Below are 15,145 nucleotides of genomic sequence, written 5' to 3'. Positions count from 1 at the left end.
CTTATATATGCTATGTTTCTTCCTATATATACATTCCTATGATTAACTTATAAATAACTTATAAATTAGGCACAGTAAGAGATTAACAACTAATAACAAAACAATTATAAAATATATATACAGCAATGTCCACAATAGCCAAACTGTGGAAGGAGCCTCAGTGTCCATTGAAAGATGATGGATAAAGAAGATGTGGTTTTTGTATACAATGGAATATTCCTCAGCCATTAGAAATGACGAATACCCACCATTTGCTTCAACGTGGATGGAACTGGAGGGTATTATGCTGAGTGAAGTAAGTCAATCGGAGGACAAACATTATATGGTCTCATTCATTTGGGGAATATAAAAAAATAGTGAAAGGGAATAAAGGGGAAAGGAGGAAAAATGAGTGGGAAATATCAGAAAGGGAGACAGAACATGAGAGACTCCTAACTCTGGGAAACGAACTGGGGGTGGGTGGGTGGAAGGGGAGGTGGGCAGGGGGTGGAGGTGACTGGGTGATGGGCACTGAGGGGGGCACTTGATGGGATGAGCACTGGGTGTTATTCTATATGTTGGCAATATATGTTCAAATTGAACACCAATAAAAAATAAATTTATATAAAAAATAAAATATACTATAATAAAAATTATGGGAATGTGGCCTCTCTCTGAAAATATTTTATTCTACTATGTTTAGGCTTCTACTTGGGATGACAGGATATGACAAAATGCCCAGTGATGCGGAGTGAGGTGAATAATGTAGGAATTGTGCTTTAGTGTTAGGCTACTACTGACCTTCTAACCGTACATCAGAAGGCAGATCATCTGTTTCTGAACTGTGGCCAACCACAAGTTACTGAAACCATGGAAAAGGAAACCAAGAGGGAGGACTCTTCTATTGTAAATGGACTCTTCTTAATTTTATTTACAGATTATTAATTACTAGGTATAGAACTACAAGTGATACACATTTGTCTTATATCCTTTAACCTTGCTGAACTCACTTATTTGTTCTAATAATTTTCCCTCCAACTCCTCAACATTTTCTACATGCAAGATCATGTCATCTGAGAATGGAGTTTTACTTCTGCCTTTCCAATCTGTATGCCTTTTACTTCTTTTCTTGCCTAACTGTCCTGATTAGAACATCAAGTACAGTGTTTAATAGCAGCGGCAAGAGCAGGCATCCTTGTTTTGTCCCTGATCTTAAGGAGAGAGGACTCAACTTTTTGCCATTATGTATAATGTTAGCTGTGGGTTTTCCATACATGGCCTTTATCAAGTTGAAGAAGTTTCTTTTGCACTTACTTTGTTTACTGTTTTCATCATGAAAAGTTGTCTGACATCGTCAAGTCTTTTTTCTGCATCTATTGAAATGATCATGTGATTTTGTTCTATATTCTATTGATATGGCATATTACATTGATTGATTTTCATATGTTAAGCCAACCTTGCATTCTTAGGATAAATCCTACTTTGTTATATGTATAATCCTTTTTACATGTTGTTGTATTCAGTTTGCTCATATCTTATTGAGAATAATCACAAAGATTATTGATCTTTCCAACCAATCAAGTTTTGGTTTCACTGATTTTCTCTATTGTTTATTCTCTGTTTCATTTATTTTTGCTCTACTCTTTATTATTTCCTTTCTTCTGCTGCTTTGAGTTTAACTTGCTCTTCTTTGTGGGATCTTAGATTACTGATTCGAGATATTTCTTCTTAATACTGGGGTTTGCAACAAATTTCCTCCTGGGTTAAATGCATCCCATAAGTTCTAGTATATTGTGTTCTCATTTTCATTCATCTTAAAGTATTTTCTAAAACTTAACTCCATAATATATTTCATGTAACCCAATATGCCCAATATTTTATCATTTCAATAGGTTATCAATATGAAAAACATTGAGATATTTTCCATTCTTTTTTATATTAAGACTTAGAAATCTAGCATGTATTTTATATTTACAACACATCTCAACTCAGATACTAAATTTTCATCAGAAATATTTTAGATGTATTTAGATTTCATGAAATTTATAGTTGAAAAGTAAATTCACATATTGAAGTCATTCCAAATATACTTAAAAGTATGCTAATAGCCAGAGTGTCAGTTTTTAAATTTAAATAAATTAAAATTAATAAGATTTAAAATTCAGTTCCTCAGTCACACTAGCCACATTGCAGGTGTTTAATAGCCACATGTGGGCTTGTGGTTATTGTATTAAACAGTAGCTCTGGGGCTCTTTCTCCATGTTTAAATCATATAACACCTCTAAGAGGTAGTTGCTGATTCCCCATTTTGCAATTGATGAGCTTATGCAAGATCAATCAGTAAGATCAAGGAATTTACCCAAGATCTCATGGCCAGAAAAGGACTAAACCACCACATGCCCTGTTCCTGGCTGGGAAATGGGCCTTAGTAATTAATGATTATCTCCTGCTCCAGAGACACAAGGATTGCCCCAAAGGCTGGTCTTTGACCCAGGACCACAGAGCAGAAGCCTGAGTTTTCCCTAACAGCCAAGCTCACAGAGCAGCTTGTCCAGAAGCTCTGGAATCAGTTCTAGTGATCTAGGAAGCCTGAGGCCAATTCCCTACCATCTCCATCATTTTTCCCAGTACTCCAACCTTACAGTCTGAAGTCAATCAGAAAAGATGCTCAGAAGAAGTGATGGACACCCACACAGGTCTGTCCAACCTACTGCACACCTCCTGTGGGAAGCCACTGAAATTCCTGGAAGGTGTTATAGAGAAACACCTTCCTGTTGGCCCAGCAGAGTGGGAAACCACAAAAACAGGCACCATGTACCAAGTCCTGACTACCAGCCAGGCACTGCACCCAGCACATGGCACTCCTAAGACCATCCTGGTAGACAAAAGAGAGTGTAATGCATTCATTCAGTGCAATATCACATGGCCCTTAAAGAGAATGAGAAAAGATGTCCACGATGTACTGTTAACTAAAAAAAGGTAAGTTTAAAAACAAGATGTGTAGCATGAGCACCTGTGTGTGTATCATGCCAAACTGCTAATAGAGAAGACCTCTTAGCATGGAGACTGGATGGGAAGAACTTTCACTCTGTACTTTATATATTTATATTTGTCTATGTCTATATTTGTTATGTTTCTATTTTAATTTTTTAAATGAATCTTAAAATTTTTTATTTAAATTCTAGCTAGCTAACATACAGTGTAATATTAGTTTCAAGTATACGATTTAGTGATTCAGCACTTACATACAATACCCAGCGCTCATACAAGTGCCCTCCTTAATTCCTATCATCTATTTACCTCACCGCACCCCCCCCCACCTCCCCTCCCCTCTGGTAACCATCAGTTCATTCTCCATAATTAAAGCATCTGTTTCTTGGTTTCTCTCTCTCGCTCAAGATATTTTTAAAGAAAAGAAGGCCATTGTATCATTTAATCTTCAAATAACACTGAAAGAGGTACAATTATCCACATTTTACAGATGAGAGAACTGAGGCTCAGAGAGCCAGCATGACTCATTTACTCCGGAACTAGGAGATGGCAGAGAGCCAGGAATGGAAGCCAAGATCGTCTGTTGATAGAGCTCTTAAGGTAAGAGAGTAGCAGACTCTCAGGAGCCCTGGGGGCCAACCCACCGCGTGCCCAGGTGGAGCCTGACCTTGAGGTCCAGGTGCAGGATGTAGTGTTGATGGAGGTAATGCACACCCTCACAGATCTGCTTGGTGAACAAGATCACATCCAGTTCGGTCAGCTGGTATTTCTCCTCTGTGATCCGGTCAAAGAGTTCACCCCCGTCCACGCTGCCAGGGCAAAGAGAGGCAGGCACTGACCTAAATGAGGCTCTCGGAGGACTTGTCCACTCTTATCACCAAGAGTCTAGGGAGGCCAACCCAGGAAACCTGAGGGTGCCACTGCCCTCCAGGTCTTATGGCGATCTTTGTTCTGGTCTGTTCTCAGCTCAGCTCAGAGTGCAGGTGGTAAAAAGGAATCGATGGGCCAAAGGGACGACTGGGGATTGTTTTCAGTGTTGATAATCCAGGCTCACTCTGGATACTCTGGGCCAAGATTATAAACTCATTTGCCTACAGGGGCCAATTAGCACCTACATGGCAAGAATTCAAAATGGGGAAATAAGACCAGATGTGAGACAAACGTTTTTGTGAAATACAGCCCTTCATCTATCTCTTGTTTTTCCAGTCTTGGTTGCGACACGACAGGACAAATCTTACCAGAAGGAAAATAGCAACACAAGCACAAAAATAAATAAATAAATAAATAAATAAATAAATAAATAAATAGCCTCTGGGCCCCCGACCTCAGCTTCGGGGTAGTTGGGAATGGTGGGGACTGTGGCAAATGGGAGACTGGTTGCCTGGTCTACAAATTCAGCCAGTAGGAGCTCCAGCACCATTTCCAGCTGGAAATGCAGCTCCAGCATTACTAGATCTTTCACATTTTTTTTTAAAGTAAGATATCTGGGTTTCAGTGTGGAAATCTCCCAATTTCCAATTCTTAACACCTAAACCAAAATCATTAGAAATTGTGTAGGCCAAACTGACACACATGTATAGGTCAGTCAGGTCCACTGCTGGTTTATGACAAATGGCTTTGTCCTCCATGCTCCATACTGGAGGTGATGACATTTCCTAGATGTCACAGAGAGGGGAAGGGAAAGGGAGAGTGTTGCCTAGAACCACAGGCCCAGGCCCCGGCCCTAAGTCCTGGCCCGCAGACAAGTCACCGCTCCACCTCCCAAGACACTCACTACTCCATGACGAGGGTAAAGCTGTTCTTGCTCTCAAAGGCATCATAGAGCTGGATCAGGTTCACATGGCTGAGCTGGTTCATGATGTTGACCTCATTCTTCACGTCCTCCTTGCGGAGTCAGACAGGAGAGGAGTTTCCAAGAAATGGGTCAGGAAGATGAGCCAGCCGTGCCCCCCAAGACACGTGCATGCCCACATCCTCCTTTCTTGCTCTCACTTCAGTCTCCAACTCACCACCCAAACCAAGTTCTCACAACAGAAGGGACCGTAGGTCAACCCACCCTCCTACAGATAGGGAACCTCAGGCCCAAAGAAGGAAGGCTGGAGGTCCAGAGGGACCCTGCTGCCCAGAGTGTGGGAGTCATGGAAAAGAGGCAGGGAAGCTGGCAGGGTTCCTGAGCAGCATGCAGGGGCCTGGGGTAGCTTGAGGCCAGGAGGCAAGTACAGGAGCCCTGAACTTGGCCTGAGATCCCGGCTGGCCCAGGGCAGATGCCTCACCCGGTCCTTGGCACTCTTCACTTTGATGATCTTGGCTGCCAGCGAGAGGCCTGTGGACTTCTCCGTGCACCTGTGCACCTGGCCAAATCGGCCCCTGCAGAGACACGATGGTACGGCAGGCTGAGAGCCCCACAGGCCCCCTCCATACATGGTGGGCCGTCCTGCACCCTGGGCTTCCTGGTCCTGCCCTTGGTTCCTAAACACCGTGGAGAGTACCCTGCACCCTGGAGGTGCTATAGTCATCACCCACACCACACGGGTTATCCTGAAACCTAGAGAGGACCTTCTTCACCCTATCATAAGTGGTCTATCCTGCACCCCAGGGGCTGTCCCCCTCACTCCACACCACCCAGATGGCCCTATCACCTCCAGGGCACGGTCCCATGCCCACACTGTGTGGGCCTCCTGCACTCACCCACTCTCTGTGGACTATCCTGTCACCTGCACGCCGTGCCGTGTGTCCCACTCCTGGCCTCGGCTCCTGATCGACCCCTTCCTGAGAGCTTCCAGGTCAGGTCTCCAGGGGTCTCTGCCCCCCCGCCCCCGCCCCTGCCTCTCATCGAGGCGGAAGCCCACCTACCCTCCCAGGACGTCATGCTGGCACACTGTGTAACCTGCCGCCGTCGACGTCTCCTTGACGCTCACCACCCGGTGTTCGAAAGGGGCTGGTGGGGCTGGACTGTCATCTGTTCGGAGACAATAGCCTGTGAGCCCCCTGAGCACAGTCCGCCCCTCTCAGCCACCCACTTGGTCCTCCCCAAGGGTCACCTCACGGGAGTCACCCACGCGGCAGGGGGGCAAGCTGAATTCGGAGAGGTGAGGTCCCTGGCCCAACAGCCACAGCGAGGCAGTGACAGACGGACAAACCTACGTGTCCCATCACCTCCAATGGTGCTCTTGGCAAGATGGACAATTATACCCAGTCTGTTCCCTGAAGTTGAGAGGGGACCCAGGTGGATCCGTGCAGCCCGCAGGAAACACGAGGCTCGCTCGAGAAGGGCCATCAAGCAGAACTTCATGATGGGACTCTGTTTGCAGGTAGGGGCAGGGCTGCGACCTCACCAGGGCTGGGTGCAGGGCGACGGATGGAGGATCGAGTGCCCTCCCCCCCCTGCTCTGCTTTGCACCCTCTACGTCCTGACGGGGTGAGCAGCCCGCTAGGTAGCCCTAGAGGGTCAGCTTGGGGACGCTGGCCTGGAGGGGGCAGGACACCAGCACTTGGAAAGATAAAATTAGTCTAAGTTTTTTGGAAAAATCTTGCTGTCCAGAGGTGTGTGAGCCTAGAAATGGTGCACAAGACAAAGTAAAGTAATAAAGCAGCCACAACGACCGAAACTGCTCTATGTATTAGGGCCTGGGAGACTGGCGGGAAGTCGGTGGCTTGGGTTGGGTTTTTCTGGGCTTGTCATGGTCACTCGGCGCTCCACCAGCAGGTGCCGTGAAAACACTGCTATTTTCTCTAAGTTCATCTTAAGAAGAGCAGCTTGTTGCTCCCCAAAGTTGAAGTTTGAATTTGCCCTGAGAGAATATGGCTCGTTCTTTTCTCGTGTCTGCGAGGGCGGACCTGGGCCCCGGGCCCCAAGGGTGACACGTCTGGGCTGCTGCCACTGCTGTTTTTCTGGGAGCCTGGAAAGGTCAGTGTGTCTCCAGGATTGTGAGTGTGTCTCAAAGATTCCAAATCTAGAGTTGGGCTTGAAGTTTGTTTTTCTGCCCCCTCGGTGCCTTCTGTCCCGAGTGGCTGCCGAGCCACGAGGTTTGCACGCAGGCTTCTGGAGCCAGACGGCCCGGGTCGGATCTAGCCGTGTCCACACTGCCTCCGCAGCCCTGGGCGGGTTCCTTAGCCTCTCCTGTTTCCATTCCTGCTGCCCCCCAAGCCTGTGAGGGGCAAGGCCGGCACAAAGCCCCCGGCTCGGGCCACAGGCCACCCTCAGTTCATGGCGGCTTCATCACTGCCCCAGGCCCCAGAAGAGACCCCGGAGTCTCAGGCTGGTTTCAGGAATCGAGGTTGGTCTTGGTCCACATTGGAACCAGTCACAGGCGGCGAGGGAGCAGCGGGAGATGCCACCAGGACGGGGCCACCGCAGAGCCCAGGAGGGGCAGGGGCCCAGGTCACCTGCAGAACGCACAGCCCTTGCTCGGGGACTTCCCGAAATTCCAGCAAAGGTGGAATTTCGCCGCACGTGGGAAGGGGGCTCAGACCGGAGGGAGGCGACCCCCGGCGCTGGAGGGATGGACGGCGTTTGCGCGGCTCATGGCGCGGCCAACACCCCGCCCGGCACTTGGTGCTCCTTCTAACGGGGCCTTCCCTGGCTGCACCCGGAGCGACACGGGTGGCGGAGAGCATCCACCCGTCGAGCCCCAGGGCTTCCCCCTTGGTCCGCGTGTCACTCCAGCTCAGCCCGTGGCATCTCGGGGCCTCGCTCTCCACCTCCAGAGGCCTGGCGGGTGGCTCCAGGTCGGGGACTCCCCCAGACCCGTGTCCTCGGTCCCTGGAAGCTGCGGGAAGGCCCCCGGGGAGCAGCCCCCCCCCAGCCCGCTGACCTGGGGCGCACAGCGCGGGTTCACTTACCCAGAACCACGGTGCCAGCCTCGGCCCCAGGGGGCCCCCGTCCTGCTCTGCTGCCCAGGTCCCCGGCTGCGCAGTCCTCCCCGGGCTCGGGCTGTCCCGCTGCCGAGCCCTGGTCCTGCGGCCCGTCTGGGGCCTCCGCGTCGCCTCCTCTGGCCCCGCTGGCCCCACTCGGCCCCCCGGCGGCCTCGGCCCCGGGCGCCTGCTCCCCCTTGGCGTCGCTGCGCTCCCGCGGTGGGGGCCTCCCGCCAGCTCCTCTCGGGGTCTGGCCTGCTGACTTGGTGGTGGGGGCCCGCAGGGGGGACCCAGGTGGGTCCTGCTCCCCCTGAAGGGCCGCAGCCGGGGCCTCCACGGGGGGTGCGGGGCTGAGGCCGGCAGCGCGCGTCACAAGCAGCTCCCCGGGTGTGTCCGTCTCCTGCACGTGGATGGCGAGCCTGGGGCAGGGGAACCCGCGGCCTTGAGAGCAGGGACTTGCAGTCGCCGGGACCCGGTCAAGCACCCGCCGGCCCCCGCGATCATGGGCCCACTGGCCTCAGTTCCTCACCCGGACGAGGGCTCCGTGGGTAGTGGTGGAGTAACGTACATTGTGCTTAGACCCGGCAAAGCCCACCCGTGACCCAGGCCCCAGGGAAAGGCTGGCCCCGGACGGGGTCCCGGCTGCCCTCGGGGACCTGGAGGCCCGAAGTAACCTGGAGGGACGCCTGGAGGCACCAAACCCTCCCGAGTCCCTGAAACCTCTTCTGCCCAGGAGGCCCGAGCCCGGAGGCAGCACACTGGGCGCCCCCCTCCCTCCCGTAGGCCTCGGTCTTCCTCTCAGTTAAGTGAATAAAGGTGAACCAAGTCAAATATCCCCCTGGAACCCCAGGTGCCACATATTTTATTAAAACCAGGCAACTGCGGGCCGCCTGGGTGGCTCGGTGGGTCAAACATCTGCCTCTTGGTGTCAGCTCAGGTCACATCTCGGGTCACATCCCAGGGTCGTGGGATGGAATCGGCTTCAAATACTCTCCCTCTGTCCCTCCTCCGCTCTCTCCCTCTCTCTCTCTCTCTCTCTGTCTCAAACAAGCAAAATCTTGTTAAAAAATCAGGCTCACAGAGTCCTCGGTCCTCATTCCCCATACCGGGCTCCCGGCTCCGGGGGAACCTGCTTCTCCTTCCCCCCTTGCGCTCTCTGTGTCTCCCTCAAATACGTACTAAAATCTTTCTTTAAGTTTTTAAAAAGAAAAAAAATGCTCTGGAGATCACAACAACGACCTGAATATACTTAAGACTTCCGAACCGGACACTTAAACATGGTTGCGTGGGTAAGGTTATGTGAGGTGGTTTTGAACCACGCGGGAAAGAAGTGAGGCTCCTCCGTGGCAAGAAGGGCCCGTCCGAGCCCACGGGCCCCGTGGGAGCTGCGCCGGCACCAGCCGCCCCTGCCCGGGAACCTGCCCTCTGCCGGCCTTGGCAGGACAGGAGCAGCCCCAGTGGCGGGGACCACGGGGTCAGGCGTCTGGCTGAGGGACGTGGGAGGCGGCAGGAAGGCCGGGGCTGGAGGGGCGCGGGGGCTCAGGTGGCCAAGGTCGCTGCTGCCCCTCGGGCTTCGCGCTCACAGGCCGAGCGAGGGCCCAGATGCTGCCGGGTACCCCAGGCCCCGAGGCCGCATGGCGGGGTTAGAGCACTGCCAAGGGGTTAGAGCACCACATCCGCCCAGCCCGGGGGGGTGGGGGTGGGGGTGGGGGGTGGGGGGGGCGGGAGGGGGCTCAGGCCTGGCAACCCCCCTCCACCCCGAGGAAGGGCCGCTGGTGCTCTCTCACGTCCAGGCTGACGCAGGTGCCTATGCATCCAGCTCAGGGCTGAAGGGAGACCTTGCCCCTCGCGCAGCATCCTCTGGGGCCCCCACCACGTCCACCCACACCCCTAGGTTCCCTAGTTACAGCCCTGGCCAGGATCGAGGGATGCCTGCCGGGAGCCCCTCCCCTGAGCTGGCTGAGGCCCCACAGACACTCACTTCCTTCTAGAACAGAAGCAGACAGCCGGCCTGGGCTCCTCTGCGGGTCAGCAGCCCCTCCCCCCCGCCCGGTCTCGGGAAGGGACGGGCTGTGTTACAAGTAAGGACAACCCAGGGCAGGGGCAGGAGAGCCGCAGGCCCCCTCCAGAGGGGGAAGCAGCACATCCAGGGGCCTGGGATGTACAGTTGCACGGGGCTGGGGGGGCCTGGCCGTCATCACGGGGCCTGCGGGGGGCCAAGGGCTGGACCTGAGGGTACGACCCCACCTCCAGGCCCCAGTGTAATCGTCCCCAAAGCCCCCCTGGACCGACTCAGCCTCTACCCCCTCCCTCTGAATCCCCGTCCCTGTCTCCCACCTCGGTATCTGGGGCTTAATTATTTTATTTTATTATTTTTAAAGATTTACTTATTTACTTATTCATGATAGAGAGAGAGAGAGGCAGAGGGAGAAGCAGGCTCCATGCAGGGAGCCCGACGCGGGACTCGATCCTGAGACTCCAGGATCACACCCTGAGCCAAAGGCAGGCGCTAAATGGCTGAGGCACCCAGGGATCCCCTCTGGGGCTTAATTAAACGCTGATTGGTGGAGGCAGGATGGTGCAGTGGGTAGGAGCAGATTCCGGATCTGAGTCCCGGATTCGGCTTTCAGCTTTGTGAACCCCCTGCTGTGTGGCCCTGGGCATCTCTGCCTCTCCCCTGCTTCCCACACTCTGGGAAGCACTCTGGCGTGGTCTGGGGCGCCTGGGCAGGGCCTCTGTGCGCCTGGCTGTCCCGAGAGCTCCCCGCCGATCCCCCCAGGATCCCCCCCAGGAGCTTGGGAGACCGCAAAGGGGGAGGGAGACCTGCGCCTCGCTCTACACTGAATAGGTCAGACTTTCAGATGTTGGGATTTTAAAATTTCCTTTGGGTAAATCTAACGGGCGCCGGGCGGGAGCAGCACTCTCAGCTGCCCACAGCCCCCCCCCCCGCCCCCGCCGACCTCCCTCTGGGCTCCACGCAGCGAGGACCCGTGCCCCCTACCTGGGAGGCGGCTCTCCGGTGGCCTGCGTGGCCGGGGCCGGGCTGGGCAGCCCTGGCGGCGGGTCAGGCCCTCCGAATGCTGCTCCCTGGTCTGTGCGGGGGGCCTCCCCGAGCCTGGGGGATGCTGCAGACCATCCCCGGCCAGTGCCCGGGCTCTCAGGCAGTGGCAGGAGGCCGGGGGGCTCGGGGCCCGGGCCAGGAACCGCTTCTTCCTGCCGCCGCAGGGCCTCCGCCTGCGTGGACACGTCCGCTCCTGGCCCCGAGGCGCTGACGGTCGCTGGCCTTGCTGCTGGGCCCTCTCGCGGGGCCGCCCTCCGGCTCTCTGCAGGAAGACAGGCCCATGAAATCGCATCCCAGGCCGAGGCCCTGTCCCGAAGCTACTGCGGGGACGTGCAAAGGCCACGCAGCCGGCGTATCTGTAACAACCCAAGTGACCCTCAGCAGGAGGCCACGTGGCCAAACCACGGCCTATCACATGGGCCGCTGCACGGCCGTAAACAGATGCGACTATGTCCAGATGTGCTACAGGCCGATCTCAGGACGCGCCGTGGGTGACGGGACCGTGCTGTGCTTCTGTCTCCCTAAGAAGGGAGGACACATGTGCGCGTGTGCAGGTGCGTGTGCAGAACCACGTGGAACGTGGTCTAAACACACAGAGAAGACAAAAAATGTTGTGAGCGGTTCCATACATAAAGGAGGAACGAGGATAGAAGCTGGGCTTCTCTTAATATATTCCTTATTTTGTGGATTTAACTCTAGAACCGTGTCAATACTACACCAAATTGTGAAAGAGGATGAAACTGAACACAAGCGATGCAGGAACATTTAAAGCAAAGTGAAATAGGCCCGAGGGTCAGGCGGGTGGGACAGCTTACACGGAAGGGAGCTCGTCTGAGTGACTTTAAAATAGAAATACAAAAATAAATAAATAAATAAATAAATAAATAAATAAATAAATAAATAAAAAAAATAGAAATACAGTGAGACACACACGAAGGGTTAAAACATGAAAAAGATAAAGGAGCCTCAGTGGTTTGCTAGTGACCACACTGTCGGCGGCGGCGTTGGCATTTTTATTGTGAGACGGACATGATCACAGCCGTGGGGCCACTCACCTTCCCAGGGCCCCCTGATCTCGGCCTGCACGGCTCTGGTGCTCAGCGCATGCTTTGGTTTGGCTCCTTTCTCTTCTACTCGATCTTTGTTCTGAAAGAGCAACGTCATCACCGTCATCATCACTCATGCGGCCACCGACATGTTTACTGAGCACCCACCGCGGGCCTCGGATAGGACTCAGGTGGCTCACGTGGTCTCGCAGGAATACTCGAGAGGAGATATTGCTACTATTGTTCTAGCGATAAAGACCCCTCCCCAAGGCCGCCAAGTCCTTTATAATGTGTCGTCACATCCCACAACGGGGCAGACCCGACGGGGCTCCTCGACAGAGCGGGCCTCCAGGAACTTAGGCCAATAAATTCATAGGAGGCAGAATAAATAGGAGGCAGAATAAATCCAGTCTTACGGTGACAATTCAGGTCGGTGAGTCACGGCCTTTACAGACTTGGCTTGACGTGGCCCCTGACGTCAGATGAGCCCTTGTTTGGGGGTAAAGGGGCGGCCAGGGGGCGGGGGAGTGCCACGGTCAGCTCAGCGCCAGCCAGGGAGGGGGCGCATCCCAGGCTGCCTCTCCAACCCTTGGCCAGACCTGCGGGGTTCAGACCCCACCTTGACCCCTCGGCCACGATCCGTGACTTCTGCATGTCTCCCCTTCCCCATCTGTGAAACAGGGAGGATAATATTACCTGCCTTGCTGAGTCAGGGAGGGGCCTGGGGGAGTGAATCATGGAATCCTGACAAGCGTGTGCCCCGCACCAAGTGCCCCGTAGCTCTGGGATCACATCCCGCCTGAGCCAGGGTTCGCCTGTGGCAGGACTGTGTGGGCAGCTGTATGTGCAGGTGCCAGGGGCCCGGGAGGCTCTGGTTTTGACGCAGGGGTCCATCCGGGCCAGTGCTCCCACTCCTGACCGGCGGGAGCACCCAGGATCCCTAAGCCTGGCCATTCCTACATGACCTGACCCCTTGCTGGGCCCTCTGGTGCTTCTAGAGGTTTCCAGACTTTGACTCCACCTGGTCCTTATCACCGTGGCAGGTCTGTCCCAGCCCTGAGGCCCTGGCCGCAGGCACCTGCCGCTGAAGGCCCTTGCCCTGGCACAGAGGCCCCGATGCGGAGCCAAAAGGAGCTGCAGACACATTGTGTCTGGCCTGCACAGCGTTTTACATTTTTTGATTTGTTATTAACACTTTGAATCTAGGAGAGTTTGTTTGAAGGTTTTATTTATTTCCTTGAGAGAGAGAGAGAGAGAGCGCACAAGCACAGGGAGCAGCAGAGAGAGGGAGAAGCAGGCTGCCCCTGCACCCGGAGCCCGACGTGGGGCTCGATCCCACAACCCAAGCCAAAGGCAGCTGCCCACCGACAGCCTTGCATCGCCCCGCTAGAAGGCTTTTAAATTAAGTTTTTTTAAAAGATTTTATTTATTTATTCATGAGAGACACAGAGAGAGGCAGAGACCCAGGCAGAGGAGAAGCAGGCTCCCTGCAGGGAGCTCCATGGGGATTCGATCCCGGGACCCGGGGTCACGCCCTGGGCCAGAGGCAGACGCTCACCTCCGAGCCCCCCGGGCGCCCCTACATTAAGAGTCTAAGTTCCTGCAGGGGGCTCAGGATCGCTCCGTGTTTGGACTGTGTGGGTGCTGATGGGGTATAACCACGTGCGGAGCCGTGTACCTAAAACGGACGGACCGAGTGTGCGAACGGGCTGCTTACCGTGTGCAAATTATGCCTTAATGCTGCTGGGTACAACCCTGGTTCCCAGAGTCACCTCAAGAAAACCAGATGACCCGGCACCGGTAGGCCCACGCGGTGGGGGTCCCGGGGCAGCTCCCCTCACGGGCCTGGGCCTCCAGCCACCGCCTGCCGGGCCCGTGGGACCCAAGGCGGCAGGTCCGTCCCTGGGGGTTCGACACGTGGAGCCCCTAGCCCGGCACCAGCCACGTGCTGCCATGCAGCTGCCGCCGTGTGCCCCGCATCCCCGTACTCAGCACGGGCCACTCCCGGGCCTCTGCGCACACTTGCTCCTGCCACCCCTGGAGCTGGGGACAGGAAGCCATGTCACCCACGCCTCCTGCTCTCACCCCGGCGGGCAGCGATGCGAAGGCACGGTCCCCTGGCAGACCTTGCTGGGCTCACAGCCATCCCCCGCCCGCTGTCGCTGTGGGCACACACACGCGCACGTACACACGCACACGCACACGCACATGGAGGCACACACATATGCAGGCACCCCCGGGCACGCACACCCACATGCAGGCACACGTGCACGCACACACACACACACACAGGCACACGCAGGTTCACGCGCACACGCACGCACACGCACACATGCAGGCACACACGTAGGCACACGCAGGCTCATGCATACACACGCACACACACATGCAGGCACACACACGTAGGCACATGCATTCAGGCACACACAGGCTCACGCACACACACGCACACATGCAGGCACACGCAGGCACACACACATGCAGGCACACACACGCAGGCACACACACACACCTGCATGCAGGCACACGTGCACGCACACACACACACACACAGGCACACGCAGGTTCACACGCACACACGCACGCACACGCACACATGCAGGCACACACACGTAGGCACACGCATTCAGGCACATGCAGGCTCATGTGCACACATGCACACGCACACGCAGGCACACACAGGCGCAGGTGCACACGCTCATGCAGGCACGCGTGTGCGCACACACAGAGGCACAGGCACACACACATGCAGGCACACATACACATGCAGGCACATGTACACACACACGCAGGCACACACACAGCCATACCACACACAGGCACATGCACACACACATACAGGCACATGCACATGCAGACAATGCACATGTACACATACACACACGCAGGCACACACGCAGATGCAGACACACATGCAGGCACATGCATACAGACACACACACACACATGCGTACACACACGCACACACACGCAGACACACACCTGCACACACAGCCGGTCGCGCATTGTCCAAATCTTCTTCAGAGGAAGAAGAGCCCTGCACAGCGTCCTAGGGGAAGGGCGTCTTCTGAGCAGCTCGGCCGGCCTGACCCTGTCCTTTGAGGGGAGCAGCTGTCTCGGTAATGATCTAACTCATCGTTACCAACACGAGCACCACCGGGTGCAGAAAACCCAGGAGGACCTTCACGAAGTCTTGGCACCATTTTCTTTCTTT

General features: G+C 54.7%; 1 protein-coding gene across 3 annotated transcripts in view; it reads right to left on the bottom strand.

The window, feature by feature from the left end:
• The window catches only part of MYLK3 (myosin light chain kinase 3), a 41,883-nt gene that overhangs the window by 14,823 nt on the left and 11,915 nt on the right, over positions 1-15,145 (bottom strand). For all 3 annotated transcript variants that reach the window (XM_072723921.1, XM_072723918.1, XM_072723919.1), the window contains exons 2-8: positions 11,941-12,031; positions 10,826-11,147; positions 7,813-8,243; positions 5,824-5,929; positions 5,244-5,337; positions 4,745-4,854; positions 3,638-3,779 (exon numbers count right to left, since the gene is read on the bottom strand). In XM_072723921.1, coding sequence (XP_072580022.1) covers positions 3,638-3,779; positions 4,745-4,854; positions 5,244-5,337; positions 5,824-5,929; positions 7,813-8,243; positions 10,826-11,147; positions 11,941-12,031 — 1,296 coding nt within the window. The remainder of the gene's footprint in view (positions 1-3,637; positions 3,780-4,744; positions 4,855-5,243; positions 5,338-5,823; positions 5,930-7,812; positions 8,244-10,825; positions 11,148-11,940; positions 12,032-15,145) is intronic.

This window comes from Vulpes vulpes, chromosome 10 (assembly GCF_048418805.1).
Source record: "Vulpes vulpes isolate BD-2025 chromosome 10, VulVul3, whole genome shotgun sequence".
In the NCBI taxonomy this organism is placed as follows: domain Eukaryota; kingdom Metazoa; phylum Chordata; class Mammalia; order Carnivora; family Canidae; genus Vulpes; species Vulpes vulpes.
This window is presented reverse-complemented; position numbering and strand designations above follow the sequence as displayed.